The sequence below is a fragment of the Pteropus alecto genome, unplaced genomic scaffold, assembly GCF_000325575.1.
Source record: "Pteropus alecto unplaced genomic scaffold, ASM32557v1 scaffold3, whole genome shotgun sequence".
NCBI classification, from domain to species: Eukaryota; Metazoa; Chordata; class Mammalia; order Chiroptera; family Pteropodidae; genus Pteropus; species Pteropus alecto.
In genome coordinates this window covers 17499-34286 of record NW_006442484.1, presented here as the reverse complement: position 1 = coordinate 34286, position 16788 = coordinate 17499, and the positions used below count along the sequence as shown (strand labels likewise).

Below are 16788 nucleotides of genomic sequence, written 5' to 3'. Positions count from 1 at the left end.
GGAGAGCCAGACAGCCCCGGGGGCGCGTCCTGCACCACCTCCCATCAGGCGGTGCCGCCTGCACCAGGAGTTGATGCAGGGGCTCGATTCCCAACTCGGCCACTGAACCACCAGTTACGTCCTTGGTGTCAGCATCACATACGTAAAATGGGAGTGACTGTTGTCCCCACCTCAGATTAGGAGGGTAAAGGGAGCCAGCTATGGAAAGAACTCAGAATGGCACTGGCGCATGAAGAGGGCTGTCATGCTCCCTGCCGCTGCTCTGACTTCTGAGGTTCCTCACGTAAAACGCCAGCGGTTAAAATGAGATGAGAGGCCTGGAAGCCTGCGTCGTGCCTGTTTGCTCAGCACACAGTGGCCTCTGTTATGTTTACATCATTTCATTCTATTCAAACTCCAGGAAAGCCCAGAGGCAGAAATCATTGGAGGAGAACGGTCTGTGTTTTACTTGCTGATGAAAATGTTTGTGACCAGTAGCCATTCACAGCTTAAGTCGTCAACCAAACTTCTGATCGTGAAGGTGAGCGTTTTCTCCCAGTTCCTAATTCTGAGAAGTATTTGCACGCTCCTTCATAGAAGGTGCTTAGTCAGTGTTTGCTGAGTTAAGGATATCTTAGTATTGTAATTTAAAAATAGAAGGTTTTATGAGTCTTAATTTATTATGTCCTAAACTTGGCTGCGTTCCTGAGAGGCAACATGATGAAGTGGGAGAAGTGTGCACTTTGAGGTCTGTTCCTAGAATTGAGTCCTGGTTCTACCACTTCTGGGTGACATTGGACAAATTACTTAACCTCTCTGAGCTCCGTTTTCCCATACGAATGGGAATGATAAAACTGTAGGATTACAGAGGAGATTACATGTGATAAAGTGCTAGGTTGTGCCTCGCACATTCTAGGCTCAATAAATATTAGATCGCTGGCTTTCTGGGGACTATTTAATAGGTGATGCCTCATCTTCAGCCCTTTGACCTCTTCCAGTACCCACCGAGCAGGTATTGTCAAAGTCAGTGACAGGAAATGAAGAGTCTGACTCTTTGCTTTATACCTATTTTCCAGGGCTAGATCAGGTCTTGCTGCAGCAGTAGGAAATCTGGTTTCTTGTTTCTTCTGTGCAGCAAACATCCTGGGAAGATGCTATAGAAATCATGTTTGTCATTTTTAGAGTGCAGAGATTTTTTACCTTTCTTTGAAGAGCCGATAAATGAGTTGCTTGAAGGATGTGAACATCTAGGTCTTGACTTCTGTACATAGCCATTTCCTTATAGGTTGTGCAAATGTGAACTTGATCCCAGCCAGGTATGAATGCTAACTGCAGACGTGTGGAATTGGCATGGTCACATTTGCTGTTGGTGCACTCTGTAGCAGGGCTCACACCCTGGGGCTGCTTAGACTTCTAGTCTCTGTCATGAGGCCCTTTGGAGGTGTCATGTACTCACCCCACAGGTTCAGATCCTGCTTCGTAACAAATCTCATTCTCTTAGAAATGGTGGGTGCTTCTTACCCCAGGTGTGAGACTCAAGGGGCCACACTGAGATGATGTGTCATGACTGGTTCATTATCTTAGAGGATTTCAGACAGGCTGAGGGTTGAGTACCTCAGGAGGCTGAGGATTATACACGTTTACTTGGCACTTTGGGAAAGTTCAGGCAGAAAATCAGACTCGTAAGTAGCAGTTGGATGTTTTCCCTTTTATTATGTGGGAGTTGAAGGAAGAGGGTAATAAGCAGCAATGAGATGGGATCGTGCTCTCCCTGCCAGAGCACAGAATGCTGTTTTCCTCGTTTCCCTCAACAATGGGAGTGTTGTTGTGAAAGAAAAGCTTTTAGAGTAAAACTCTAGATGAAACTTTGACCCCTCTGTGCCCCCGGGCCTCGGTGGCAAGCTGGAGCACAGTCAAACCACAGCAGCTCCTCAGCAAGCAGGGTCCGTGCTGACTTTTCCACTGCCGTCTCCGTCTGCTTCCTGACAGATTCTGCGGGACACGGGGGTGTTTGAGCACACGTGGAAGGAGCTGGAGCTGTGGCTGGAGCACTTAGATAACACTGCGGAAGAGAAAAGAGAGACCGTGATCCAGTTTTTGGAACGTGTAAGCACATGTTTCCTGGGTAAAGGAGCGTGTTCAGGGTGATTCTACTGAGGAATCCCTAAGTATCATTCAGGCGTTTTCGATGCACCTGTGCCAAAAGGCCTCTCTTACTGGTTTACGTCCTAATTCTTACTGTCACGTCAGAATCTATTTAGTTTTAGAATCTGTAAAATGAGACAATATTACTATGTGCTATTTAATGTCCTGTTAGGAATTTGTTTTTGCATGAGCCAATCGTGGTCTATTAAAAGTGATGTTAAAAGTAATGACATATATACTAAAAGGAGATATTTTTAAAATTCTATAAGAAATTTAAAAAAAAACTGCAGAAAAATTATTCTTGTTACAATCTGTTAACAGTTTAGCTCTTCCCTTTATTTTACGAGTGATATTTTTTCATTTTTTCATTTCACTTGTGACTGTCTAAACTGTTTTCCACTTGGCTTCTTAACGCCCAGGTTTTATTGACGTTGGTGGCAAATCCCTATTCGTACACAGACAAAGCATCTGACTTTGTCCAAGAAGCAAGCACGCTGCAGGCCACCGTGACCAAGCAGGACGCTGATGACGTCAGCATCCCTGTCTCCCACATCGACGGTAGGTGCCGCTCTCTTTTGTGCTCCTTGGGTGATCAAGCAACAGTGCGTATCAGCACCAGGAAGCTAGAGTTGTATGACAGGTTACGCGGAGGGCAGACATCCCATTTCTCTGCTTCCAAGGCCGGTCTGCTGTGGAAATGAAAGTGCCATACTCGTTCACATGACGGGAAGTATACACAGACCTTATTTGCTGTGTCGTGTTTATTCATACAGTGTTTACTTTATGGCAGGTGCTGATCTAAGCTCTTTACAGATCTTAAGTATATAACCTCATGCACACTTCCAAGTGGGGGTATTATTGTTCTCATTTTACATATTGATGAGGCAGCCGGGGCACAGAACGGTTAAGTAACCCAGTCAGCCTTCTATGCAGCAAAGCCAGGGCTTGAATCCAGACGCTCTGGCCCTCCTCTGTGCTTTAACCCTTCCGGTCTTTTGCTTCTCAGAGGTTGGCTTGTTTGCTTGAATATCCAGGTGAAAGTTTCTAGGCTTCTTAGTGTCACCTGAGGAAACTTAGTCCTATTATCACCTGAGCTGGGTATCCTAGCAGTGATCTTAAGATTTTACAGGCAACAGCCTCAACTTTATTAGGCATTTAATCCTGAGAGAAGTTCAGCATTTACTTTTCCTTTTGGTCCACATTCTCTTACTGTTTGCAGTAGGGCTCTTTGGTGGCTCTGGCCTCAGCTTGGTCCCCGCCTCTCTGTTTCAGACGTTCTTGACATGGTGGATATCCTGGTGGACGGCACCGAAGGCCTGGGTGAGGAGATTGGATTCTTGCTGAATGAAGACATGGTCCTGCTCACATTCCCCTTCAGCGCTGTGGTCCCCGCAGCCCTAGAAGCCAGGAATAAGTTGCTCCTCGGGACAGAAAAGGAAGCAGGTACCTGGTGTAGTCAGGACGCCATGGGTGCATCGGGCCAGCTGGGTCTCTGTACGGTAGGGGCTGGGATCCCAGGGGCTCTGGAATTGCAGAGAATCCAAGACTGCAAGAGTTCAGACCCACCCCCTACCCCTCATAGTGAGAGCCACCCAGCGGCAGAGCTGAGCGTACAGGGATAGGAATCTAGAGGCTGGCTCAGCTGTTGGGAAATGGGTCATTTGAAGGATGACTCTGAAATAATTTGTTTGCATGGCTCCACGGACCCTTGCCGTAACACTGATCTTTTCAGTATTTATTCCTGATAATCTCAGTGCTCAGGTATCAGTTCTTCATATGCTGTGTATTCAGGTGACTTGAACTTCAGGAAGCTCTCACAGATCAGATCACAATGGCATGATTAGTCAGGATTGCCCACGCTTTGCCGTAGTAACAAGCCCAACATGTCAGCAGTTTAATGAGCAAAGGTCTCTTTCTCGCATAGTCCAGTACTGGGTAGCTGTCCCTCAGGAGCTAGTGCAGGTATCCAGGCTGCTCCCATCTTGTAGCTGTGTCGTCTCCTCGTATGGCTTCCAAGGTCACGGTGGAAGGGGAAGAAAAAGACACAGTCTCAGGCAGGGATTTATGGCCAGGCCTAGAGACGGGTAAATGAGTCATGTGGTCCCAACCTAACTGCAAGGGAGGCTTGTGTGTCAAGGAATGGGAAATGGATTGATGGACACCAAGCAAGTCCTGCTCTCAGGTGGCCTGGCCTCGCTTCTTCTCTACCTCAGTCTCCACTTTTGGGCCTCAGGACCTGAAGTCTGACTGTTTGATAAAATGGAGCCTTGTGAGGCCTACAGTGGTGGCGTCTGCCTTCCAGTATGGTCGTGTGACCCCTCGTGGAGTTGGCATGAATTTTCCTGGTCTCGAGTATGTGTGAGAATTGGTGTTACTGATGGATCACGGAAGGCCGGGCCCAGCAAGCCTCTCCTCGCACGCATCTCATTCCTTCGCAGGAGAAAGCGTGGTGACGTATCTGACAGCAGTGCTGACGGACCTCCTGCACACTCAGAGAGACCCTCTGGCTCTGTGTCTTCTGCTCCAGGCTTATGACAAGTTGGAGCTTCCGGTCCTGCCTTGCTGCCATCAGCTGTCCCAGTTCAACAGATACTACAGCCTCTGGATCCCGGAGCCAGCCCGAGAGGCCTTGGTGAGCTGGGGCTGTGGCAGTGATCACTGCTCCTGCAGAAACCAGCCTTCTCCTAGGAAACGCTGGAGGTGGCTGCCCATGGGCCCACAGCTGGCTGCACCACAGCTGTGTCGCTTACAGGGTACAGCTTGTAGGGTGAAATTTCCTAACCTTCTAATTTTCCCTGCATAAGAGAGGAAGCTGAGTGGTGTCATGGCTGCTCGGCTGATGGGACTGAGACACAAAGGACTCGGTGGCGCAGCAGAATTGAATTTCCTTCTGGCTGCTGTATAATTGACTAATTACATTACAGCTTTGGGGTGAGAAGATGCCTTTTCTTTTTTCCTGAGTGATCCGCCTTCTTTGGCGGCTCTTAGCGTGGCCTTGAACTTCGTGTGCTCAGCTGTCCCCTGGCCCTGCAGGCCTCAGGCATGCTCCATTCTGCTAAAACCGGGAAAGTTAGGGAGGGAAGGAGGAAGAATTGATTTTCTTTTTGTGGGGACTGCGTTCCTGTAATGGGGCGCTGCAGTTATAGCCCATAATGCTTCACTGGTGTTGCCCCCGTCTCTACATGATGGACCAGGGTTAAGAGTCAGCCATATAGCGGCTCCTGTGGAGGTGTGGGCAGTTCAGGGCTGCACTCATGGTTGCTCGAAGTGTCTGCTCTGTTGAGCAGGTCACAGCAGTGGTCCTCATCCCTGAGGGTGCATTGGAATCCCTGGAAGCTCCAACCCCTCAAATCTGAGTCAGCAGGTCTGAATGGGGCCTGGGGATCTGCATTTTTAGCAGGATCCCGGGTGACGCTGCTGCTGGTCGGGGGACCCCACCCTGGAGACTCGCTGAGTTTCAGGGCACATACAGCCTAGGGTTTTTGGTCTTAGGAAGTGGGGTGTTTGGAGTTATAAAAATAAAAGCCGCATGGAATAAATCAAGAAGGCAGTGTAAAAATTACGTGAGAAGAACGACTTTGGAATGAGGCAGAACAGCTGCAGAATTTTATTCATAAATTTGCCTTCTTACCCTCTCAACAAGCTATTCTAACTGGGGCTCCTGGGGGAGGACGTTTAGGGAGCCTGGAGCTCACCGAGCAGGTCCCTCCCGGAGTGTGGTCTCCCAGTTTCCAGTGATCGATCAGTGAGTCCTGGGGCGAAGTCATCTGTCCCACGCAGCTCCAGATGGCAGTGACCGTTCTCACGATGTGAGCACCTCCAGATTCAGGGCCTTGCTACTAACACTCTGGGAAGACACATGTGGCCGATAACGTTGGGACTGAAGTTATTTGTGCGCCACGTGGTCACCGGTGTTGCAGTATGAGTACGTGGTTGTTGCGGAATGTCTCTGTGGGTGTCACCCTGCACCCGTGTTACCAGGCTGTGTACCTTTTTCATCTGCGGGGCCTTGTCGTTCCTCTTTCCTGACTGCTGCTGTCTCCCCAGCCCCTTCAGACCCTGGGCAGTCCTGGCCCGCATGGTCCCCCAACTGCTGCCTTCGGCGCCCTGCTGCAGACGGCCTACGAGAAGGAGGGCGCGCTCCTGGATGAGGGTGTCCAGGCGCAGCTGCGGGCTGCCCTCCCGTGCCTCCCAATGCCCCAGGTCCTGCGCGCAGTGAAGCACGTGCTGCTCTACCTGAGGGCCACCGTGGAGAACTTCGGCCAGGTCAGCGCTGCCCCTGCCCGTCTCGCAGTCCCCACCCCTGTGCCCCGAGGCCTTCTCCAGATTAGTCTAGATCCACTGACAGCATCGATAAGGGTCTTGGGGTCCCCTTGTTTCCCGTTCCACACTTGGGAGGGTGGTGACCTGACACACAAGGCCACAGGGCAAGCCTGCAGCTCGAGGCCTGGGCATCTAGTCTGGGGCTGCTCTATGCACAGCTGCCTCTTCTCCCAGGAGCAGACGCACAGACGTGTGGAGGCGGGTTAAGTGCCCATTTTCTTTATGCCTTGTTTGCAAACCCGGCGACTCCCTCAGCAGCTGCAGACGGGGAGCCAGATGTAGCCAAACCTTGTCTCTGGGGTGGCCGTCACTCAGGATGGGGCCTTCCCACAGCGGGCCGAAACCACGGCTGGCCAGGCCAGGCCCCTCTCTTGTGTTTTAATTCAGTAGTTCTTTGGTGAGATTTCTGTCCCTGATGTGGTTTACAGATTGTTAGATTTTAGGTTTTCCCCTCGTTTTAGTCAAAATAAGCCTGTGTGTTTTGTCAAGATTTAGGATCCTTACTGGGAAATGACTGAGGTCATCACCGTTTTACGAGCCGTTGCTGTTCTAGCCAGCCTCTCCCCCGTCCTCGTTAATGGCAGCCTCGTACCTTCTGGTCACGGAGGGGCCTGGCAGTGACTGTTTTGGTGATGGTTAGCCCTCGCCCGGCCTGAGGGGTCATGTGGCTCTCATCCTCACAGCTGGGCAGAAGCGCGGGGCCACCCCTCCTGCAGCTCCACCTGGATCTCCTCCGGCTCCTGGTCATCCACTGTGAGCACCTGGATGCCCAGAACCAGCAGAGATGCGAGGCTGCGCAGGCCGAGTCCGACCTCTTTTTGGACATGGAGTCCATGGCCTCACTGGAGTTGGCCAATGACAAGGTACCACCGCCCTTCCTCTGTGCATCTGCTTGCTAGCCTTTTCCTCGAAAGTTCCAGACGTGGGCTTCGCGTCCACTTCTCATTAAAAACAAGTCTGTGGTCATCGTCAGAAAACAGGGAAGGGCAAGAAACTGTAGAGACACTAAAACCACCCCCGATTTCTCCACCCCGAGATAAGCACAGTGTAATTTGGAGGGTGAAGGTCATCGTTCCAGTCCCTCCCTGTGCTCGCACTCACTCTCCCTGCAGCAGTTGCCCTTATGCCGTGTGACGTGAGTGTCTTGAGAAACGGCGTAAATATCTTCTTGGAAGTAACTGCAGCCTGCGTTGCCTGCAGGCTGTGCGGGGGGTGCGGCCTTTCACCGTGCACTTACACAGTATGCGCCAGGCTCTGAGAAGGGTGGGCCTTGCCCTCTTCTGTGAAGCAGGCTTTTCAGTGGGCCAGGGCGAATCTCTCTCGTACAGTTTGCCATTTTGCCCCTTTTACTGGCTTCAAGAAACAGACACGTTCCTCATGTCACAGTCTAATTGCGGCTGTCTTCCTTCGATCTTCAAGTGGACCTTCTGGGGGGTGTCTGTTGGCGCAGGGCCACCTGTTACCTGGCCGACCTGGGCAAAGCAGTCCTAATGTGGATCCGAGCTTTTCTTTTTTTTAATTGGCAAAGTTCAGTTGGAAAGTGTAATAGGCTTCTCTTTCGTCCTCTCTAGAGTAAGTAAAGAAAGAAAATTCTTGTTCCCAGGGATCAGTGTGACTTCATTGACTAGGATTCATGTTCAGCGAGGCCACTTAGAATGACTTAATCAAATTATTCTCTAATCCAGCACAGAGTCCTCAGCTGCTCTCTGCTCAGTGGTTTTACTCAGTGGCCGGTCAGAGCTGCTTCCTCGGGGGTCACAGGGGGCCCAGCTCTCCTGAGGTTAGAGACAGGGTCACCTTCAGTTCTGGATTGTGGACCTTCACAGCTTTAAGTCCCGTGCACCTTCCTCACACACAGGGTCTCTGAGCTGTGCCCCATTTGTCAGTCGATCCCCATGTCCCTCAGCCAGATTTATTTAGGAGGGCAGGGCTGCTAAGGAGGAATCAGATGATCTGTCACGTTTTGGCGTTTCTGCATAGCCCGTCCCCTGCACTGAGTGACCGTGGAGAGCAGTTTTGCTCTGCTGTAAATTCATTCGGGCTGAATTCGTCAGATACCTGCGGTCTGGATGGGGCACTGACCATGTCGCAGTCCAGCCTGCACGGTCATTCGGGGGAAGAGATGCGTGACAGTGGGATACGGTTCTGACTAGGCTTGGGTTGGGGTGCTGTGGGCACCCCTGAGAAGGGCACTGACATGCAGGCTTGGGAGTGGAATGGCTGAGGAGCCGCTTTGTGCTCTGTCCTACTCACCACAGCGAAGGCTCCCACAGCAACTGCTGCCCTTTTCCTGCAGGCCTTGGCTGTCTGTGAGGTCTGTGCCTTGTCACTGTCTTTCAGACGCTGGAGGAGGTGCTTGTGGCCATCCTCAGACATCCCACACTGGAGGGCTGGTACCTGGCCCTGGAGCAGCAGGCCCTTCCTCCGCACACCCTCAGCCCCGTCCTCGTGAAGCTCCTGGCGGCCCACCTCAGTGCAGGGGTCCTGCAGCTGCTGATGGCAAGTGCCCCAATTCTCCAGAGCATTGGTCAGCTGGGCCTCTTGTCCAGGTACTTGGAGGCCATCACCCAGAGCGTGTTGAGGGAGCTACAAAACAGGAAGGCGGGCCTGGCCACGTCATCACCAAAGACTCTCCCGCAGCTGGAGGCCCTGCAGGGGCTGCACGCCTATATGGACGGTGCCCAGCTCCGCGAGGTCACCCTGGCCCTGCTGAGCCTGCCCAAGGCCCACCTGGTGTCAAACCGACCCATGAGGTCCACAGGGAAGGAGAGATGCTTGAACGCTCTTGGCAAGACCTTGGTCCAGCTGTTGACCAGCAGCCCCCAGGATCAGCTGCCGAGCAGCGAGCTCTGGGCCTCTGAGTACGTGAAAGGCCTAGGGACTCTGCTCCCCACGTTGGCTGTGGACGAACTGGACAGCGTGTTCCTCCGCTCTCTGCAGAGAGAGCCTGTGCTGGCCTCTGTGGTCAAGGTCGACCTGCTCGACTACTGCCTGGCCCGGCGGACACAGGCAGCCCTGGGCATCGCGGCCCTGATCCTGCAGCAGAGCTGCACCCACTTGCTGCGGTTCGAGCTGTGGTGCGGGCAGGCCGGCGCGGGGCTCTGCCTGCAGGAGGGCCTCGACGACTTCCTGCCCCTCATCCACGTGTACCTCCAGTGCAGGACTCGGGGCCCGTTCACTCGCCCAGTGAGAGGTATGGGAAAGGGTGGCTGTGGGAAGCTGGGAATTTTAAGTCGGGTGGGCTGAGGAGGCGGAACTGCGTGGCCATTTGTAAACTCTGGAGCTTCTTGTGCTCGGTTTGGTCTAGTTCCGTTTTTCCTGCAGCTTCTGACTCAGTTCTGGAGATTGAGAAAGATGAGAGAGTCTTACTGAACCCCCCACCCCAGACTCTTGGCTAATGGCTGGAGGTGCTGCCCCCATGCTCCCATCACGCCAAGTTACCACGTGAGGCTGGGGGAGGAGGTGGGCAGCAGGTGGGGCCATTCGAGCCCAGGAAGGGTCAGCACCAGGGCTGGGCCTCGTTAGGTTGAGGGAGTCATTCGGAGTGACTGCCCCTGTCCTGTCCCACTGTCCCCAATCAGGTACGTTGGTGAGTTGAGGCTGAGTTGAGGCAGCTTGGGCCCGGCCCCTTCTTTTGCCACTATTTCGTGTGACCGCCTCTCTTTTTGTCTCCGCCCCAGTGTCCTCTGCTGTCATTCCTGTTTTGAGGAGGGCCCTGTGGAGGCACCTGCAGACCAGGCTGCTGAGTGCCGATGGGCCCCCCGAGCCTGGGCTGCATCAGGAGATCCTGGCCCAGCTGGTCCCGTTTGCAAGAGCCAAGGACCTCAGTGTCCTCATGGACCGTTTGCCCAGCTTGCTTCAGACTCCAGACAGTCACAAGAGGTACGAAGGCTTAGATCGTTTGATGGCTTTTCCCTCGGCCTCACTTTTCTCTGGAGTATTTAGAAACTTATGAAAAATGGCTGCCAGTTTATCTGTCACAAATATCTGTCGTGCCAGTTTATCAGAAGGCAGTTCCTACGAGAAGTCTTTCAGCCATCCTGGCCAGAGTGAGTACGTCTCTGTAAGTGGATGGCTGGTTCTGATTCCCTAAGAGCAGTGGTCTCAACTGGGGTGGTTTTGCCCTCGCCAGGGGATAGCTGGCAATGTCTGATGTTTTTTAGTACAACATGAGCGCGGGGTGTTGCTTCTGGCCTCTAGAGGGTGGAAGCCAGAGGTGCTGCTAAACATCCTATAACGCACCACACAGGACAGCTAGCTCCCCTTTACCCCACTCCATCACCCCCAACAGGAGGAACGATCTGACCCAGATGTCAGTATTGCTGAGGTTGAGATGGCCTGATTTAGATAACATATTTTTCTGGTGTGCTAGTGTTGTTTCTCCTAATAAAAATTCTGATATCTGAGTGAGAGGCAGGGAACAGCTGTGATTCCTGTGCTTGAGTAGCATAGGGCTTGTGGCCCATTGTGATGTCGGATTATACGTAAAGGTATTGGTGTTTGGCCATCCATCACCTCTCACTCTTTGACTTACGTCTTTTGCTGCAGTTGGGTCGTGGCCGACTCTGTCTCGGCAGTGCTGGAAGGGTCGGCAGAAAAGCTGCGTGCCTGGAAAAAGACTCTGCTGGAGTCCTGTGTAAAGTGGCTGATTGCGTCTTTCAGTCGTCAGCAAGACAGTGACAGCACCCAGGAGCAAGAGAGGCAAATGCTGCTGAGATTAAATCAGCTGTTGGTAGGTGTCTCATCTTTTCTTAGAGTCTTGGTTAGATGTTTAAGAAAGCAAAAGACCAAGGTTTACAGATGCATCCTAAGCCAAGTGGCTTGAATGTGGCCTGCTGAGAAATGAGAGGAGCCGTGTCATGGAAGCAAAGTGGCAGCTGGCATGACCCCTAATGGGAAGAGCCATCGTACATCCAGAATGGATGTTGGATTTTGTCAACACACTTTGTTGCATCAGCTGAGATGGTTATATGGTTTTGTTTTTTCACTTAGTCTGTTAATAAGATGAATTATATTAATTGATCTTTGAATGTTAGCCAGCTTTGCATTCCTGGGATAAACCTACTTGATCATGAGGTATTATTTTAAAATATTGTTGGATTTGATATTTTATTAAGAAGTTTTGCATCTGTGCGTGAGTGATGTTTATAAGTTTAGTTTTTTACAATGTGTTTGGTTTTAAGATCAGGTAACACTGCCTTCAGAATGAGTTAAAGAGTTTCACTGGTATAAAATTCTACAGTTTCTATTTCCTTTAATCATTTTGAAGGTGTTGCTTCACTGTCTTCTGGCATGCATTGTTTCCGATAAGAAATCTGTCATTCTTATTTCTGTTCTGTATATTAAGCCATTTCTGGCTGCTTTTCGGAAGTTTTTCTTAATACTGGTTAAAGCGATTTGATTATGATGTGCCTCAATGTAGTTTTCTTCAGGCTTCCTGTGCTTTGGGTTTAGTGAACTTGTTGACTGTGAATTTAGAGTCTTCATAAAATTTGGAAATATGCAGCTATTTTTGGCCATTATTCTCTTCTATTGAAGTGTTCCTTTTTTTTAAATGTTATATTTTTGCAAGGAAATAATTAACATTCCAAAAGCTGGCATGTGAGTTACTCTTCAGTACACAGTGTAAAATTCTCTTAAAAGTCGTAGAGTCTGTGACTTGTGTTTAAACTCTGAACCCAAGACTTAAAAAGTAATCCTCAGAAAAATAACCCGGGGTGAAAGTTAACAAGTGTGACAAGTACATTCGTAGATTATAGATCAAGCAGTGTGCCTACATAGTTGTATTAAGAGACTTTATAACCCGTATTTCAGCCTTAATTCATCACGTCACAGGTTTGTGAATATAAGGCTCATAGGCACCCAAACAGGGCAGAACTGAGAAAGAGGAGGCGTGTCCCCAAGTCTGGAGAGAGCTGAGCTGCAGAGGAGCGGGGCGGGCCCACCTGCCACTGTCGCAGTGAATGTCCCTGCCCGGCTCCATCGTCAGCCCCCGCAGGCTGGCTTGACGACCAGGCGACGGGCTGTGCTGTCAGGGAGTTTTGTACTCAAGGCATATGCCTCCCTCTGTGTCTCACCTTTCTTTCTCTTTTTTCCTTTTTAACAGACTTTTTTAAACAGCAGTTTTAGACTCACAGCAAAATCGAGCAGAAAGTACAGAGTTCCCATATACTCTCTGCCTCCCCACCAGACCCAGCCTCCCTCACCACTGACATCCCGCACCAGCCCCGTTCTTTTAACTGAGGTGTATTTTCCTATTGTGAAATAGAAGCTCTTAAGGGCACAGTTCAGTGTTGACAGTGCACATGCCCCAGTGCCCACACTGCCGCCCGAGATTTTCACCCTCATAGGAGGTTCCCTTGTGCTTCCTCCCAGTCAGTCCCTTTCCCTCCAGAGCAGCTGCTCTTCTGATTTAACGCAGCAACACATTTGGAGATTTTCTCCACGTCGGTCAGGGCGTGTGGACTTGTGTCAGCTCCGTTGGTGGCACAGTGGCCTTCCCCTGGCCGGAGGTGCTGTCACGTACGTAGTCGTGTGATCAGTTAGCGCTGTCTGAAATGGGAGACAAAGGGAAAAATGAATGGACCATTAAGAAATTTCCTTTTGCTCATTTGGTGATCATAGGTCTGCTAATAAAATATCAGAGCTACTAGCGGAAATAACGAAACAGTTTTAAAAATCAAAGTAAGAAATAGTTGCACGCTTTTGTAGATTGTTTAGGTAACTATATTCCACATGTACTGAGCAGTTCTTATTTTAATTCTGTCTTCTGTATTCTAAATTGAGATGTTCCATGTATATTTGTCACTTTATTCATAGAGTTCACTTAATGAAGTCGATCCTGGTGATTGGCAGAAATTTGTGAAGACTGGACTCAAGTAAGTCGGTTTTATTTTCTTGGTGCGGTTCAGTAAGGGGGGTGCCTCTCATCGATGATGCACCGCCGGGTGTGCATGGTGTTGCTCCAGTTTTAGAGATACGAGCCGTGTGACGTAGCAGTTAGACGATTTGCTTATCAGCGTGCAGTGTGCTTCTAGCAGCGATGAGAAGCAACCTTTAAACCACGAAATAGTTTTTAAAAACCAGAAATGTGTGGAGACTAATACTGCTGCACTCAGACTCAATAAATGCTGACAGTTTTCTATATTTGTTCTAATTTATTCTTTTCCCTCCCTTGCCTGAAAGTGTCATTCTTCTGTGGTTGATCTTTGTCATGACCATGCCCGCTTTCAAAACTGGTTGTATGTCAGTATGTCTGTAAACAATAAATAACGTTGTCTGGTGTGTTTAACATTTTACACAGGTATATCATTCTTTATGTGTCCTTCTTTTGCACTCAGACGTTTTCGAGTTACCCATGTGGACACATGTACATCTAAGTCATTCGTTTTTGTGCTGTGGGGTATTCTGCCTTGTGACCATACCGCAGTTAATGCATTTAGCCAGTCCCCTCTGGATGACACCTCCCTTTCATCGGCCCTTCTCCCCTTCCGTGCTTCCTCCCATTCCTGTGAGAGTGTTACCTGCTTCTTAGTGTCCGCATGCCAGCCTTTCTCGGGGAGGGGCGCTCGCTGGCTGTTAGTGTGGGCGCAGCTTCCGTTTTACTGCACCTCCAGTTTGCTCCCCAGGGTTTTCGTGCTGACCTAACACGGTAGGAAAGTTCGTTTTTTTCCTCATGTCCTCACTAGCACTCGATATGGTCAGACTCTGTTGTCACGGAATGATCTGTCATTGAGCCTGTGATTTTCATTTGCCTGATTATTCATCAACTTGAAACAGAAAATGCTTTATCCAAGAGGACAGAAGGACGTGAAGGTGGTTCACAGCTTAACGATAGCTATGGATCACCGTCATGAAATGGTGACCTTTCTTTCAGTCTATGGTTAATTTGTATTTCCAGAATGCCCACTGTATGCTAAGTGACTCTTAACATTCTTGGATGTGACTAAAAATGTTCTTTTTCCTGGAGCAAGATGCTTTCATTCTTTTAGTGGGTTCTGAAGGGATTTAAGACAGAGAAGCTTCTGGACCGTTTGGGAGTGTTGAGTGGTTGAGAGGGAGGAAGGAGGAAGGGCTGAGCCGGCGGGGGGCTGGGGACAGTGTCGTCTCAGTTCAGGTTCAGCGGTTCTGCTGCCTCCTGGCATTTCAGCCAGACAGGAAGTTTGTGTGGTGTTTGTGCTGTCAGTAAATGTGCCGCACCCCCACACACACCTCGTTTTCTGAAGTGTCCCGCATGATGGGGGACGGCAAGGTACGTGGCAAAGCCAGTGTGATGCTATGGCAACAGTAGAATCTAGATGATGAGTGTATCACCATGCGCTTTAAATTCCCCACTTTGCGGTACGCTAGAGGATTTTCTTAATAAAGTTTTTTTGTTTGTTTCCTGTGAAATAAAGTTCCCCTTTATGAATCTTTTTCCCATTTTGATTCTTGCTTCCTAGATATCGGTATCAGGACCATGCATTTTTGAAGGCGTTTCATGCTGCCCTACAGCTCCTGTATCTTCCAGAAAGCTCTGTGTGCGCGAAGCTCATCCAGCTTCCAGTGGTCCACATGATGCTCACCCAGCACTCCCTGTTTCTGCCAACCCTCCTCAAGTCTGAGGACGAGGAAAACCCGGACAGTGCAGTGAAAGGTGACCCCTGACCCCCACCCTCCCATTTCACAGACAGATACTATCTCCTGCGTTCATCGAGCTCGCTGTGCCCTGAAGCTTGGTGCCCACACGTTTTCAGAGCTAGGGAAGCATTACCAAAATGGTATTAGAATGTTTTTTTCTGTCAAATCGAAGCTCGGGAATTGTTTCCTCTGACTGATGGTCAAATGCAGACCTCTTTTCAAAGCCCGTTCTGGCTCATGGAACTTGTGTTTGTGGTCTTATGGCCATATCATGGGCAAGTGTGAAAATCTGGGAGTTGGGAGCCACGAAGGGTATCTGACAGGGGAGAAGGTGTTTAGTTGTGTGAAATGTCTTAATGGGAGGATTGAAACTTTTATCGAGGGCAAAGGGTTTGAACATCCCTGTGGAGAGTTCCCTGCTCGGGGACTGTTCGAAGGCCGAGTTTTGACTCGGTCCTGGGTCCCTGTAGCACCCGTGATCCCACGTGTGGTGTACGCTGTGGAGGCATCAGGGGAGATGGCCTGAAAGGTCCTGCCCTCCTGAAGCCACACTCTTGTTAAGAGACAGAATTAACTTCCCCAGACCCTTAGAAATCACTGCAAAGTCTGTCCACAATAAACTGCTAAGTCGAAGAGGACCATACCCAAGTTCCTGGTGTGGGTCGTAGAAAAGTAAAAAGACTCCAGCCTTCTATTTAGGCAGGAATAGGAACAGTAGAGATTTTGGCAATATAATCATAGAGAAATGATTAGATATTAAAATCTTTGGCTTAAAATTTGCAGGAGGGAGTGGGGAGAGACTGCCTTGTCAAAGACCAAGGAAGAGAGACCATTGCGAAGACGTGTTTGTTTATGAAAAAGGAAAAGGTGGCGAAGGGACCGGACGCAGCCCTAGGGCCAGTGCTGCTCAGACCTTTAAATGTTCCCCAAAACGCTTCCTTCTCTACCTTTCTTCTGAACGTGCACGTCCCCCTGCTCCGCTGTGCATTTCCATGTCCTTTTCTTCCAGAAGCGCTGGTGGACCTGATGTCAGTGGTGGTTAGGCTGTGCCCTTCTGTCTGTGAGAACGGCCACTTTGCAGTGCTCCTCGGGGCCTATGGCGCCTCTCTCAGCGTCCTGGGTGAGGATGTGACAGGGAGTGTGTGGGGACCAGGCGGGCGGTGTGACCAGGGAGGTGTTTGAGGACAGGCGGTGGTGTGGCCAGGGAGTGTGTGGGGACCGGGTGGTGTGATGGGGTGGGAGGGGTCACCTTGCTAAATTAACTTTCGACTGACTCCTAGACCAGAAGATTTTACTTCTCCTCCGGGCGTACGAACGGAACAGCATCAGCCTCATCGACTTCAGGTGAGCTTTGGGCCTGGGTGCCCCAGGCTTAGAAGGCGCCTCCCCAAGATGGAGCTGCTCCGCACAGTGAGCTCCCAAGGTTTCTCCTGTTCCTTTTTGATTCTCACGGAAAGAGGTGGGATGGATAGCGCTCCCTTAGCTCACATGCGGCTCTAGGTGGGCCGCTCCAGAAGGCTCGGCCTCATGCCATGGGGATTGTCTGTGGGCAGGCACCGCATAGGCTGGGCCGCCCTGCTGGTTGATGGGTGCGTGTCTGTGGTGGACCTGCCCTCATACTCACTCCCCACAAGTGTCTAGTTGAGTTGATTTTTCTGAAAACCTTGTACTTCAGGCAGGAATGACTTGTGACGGGATTGGGCAGGGGGTGAGTGAAGAATG

At 50.4% G+C, this 16788-nt stretch overlaps 1 protein-coding gene across 1 annotated transcript in view; it reads left to right on the top strand.

Moving 5' to 3' along the window:
* The window catches only part of URB1 (URB1 ribosome biogenesis 1 homolog (S. cerevisiae)), a 57989-nt gene that overhangs the window by 23709 nt on the left and 17492 nt on the right, over window positions 1-16788 (top strand). The window contains exons 14-27 of the mRNA XM_025039566.1: window positions 401-520; window positions 1969-2085; window positions 2544-2682; window positions 3397-3567; window positions 4563-4756; window positions 6172-6390; window positions 7131-7310; window positions 8788-9640; window positions 10128-10329; window positions 10996-11179; window positions 13267-13325; window positions 14889-15082; window positions 16076-16186; window positions 16347-16410. Of these exons, the coding sequence (XP_024895334.1) occupies window positions 401-520; window positions 1969-2085; window positions 2544-2682; window positions 3397-3567; window positions 4563-4756; window positions 6172-6390; window positions 7131-7310; window positions 8788-9640; window positions 10128-10329; window positions 10996-11179; window positions 13267-13325; window positions 14889-15082; window positions 16076-16186; window positions 16347-16410 (2807 nt within the window). The remainder of the gene's footprint in view (window positions 1-400; window positions 521-1968; window positions 2086-2543; window positions 2683-3396; window positions 3568-4562; window positions 4757-6171; window positions 6391-7130; window positions 7311-8787; window positions 9641-10127; window positions 10330-10995; window positions 11180-13266; window positions 13326-14888; window positions 15083-16075; window positions 16187-16346; window positions 16411-16788) is intronic.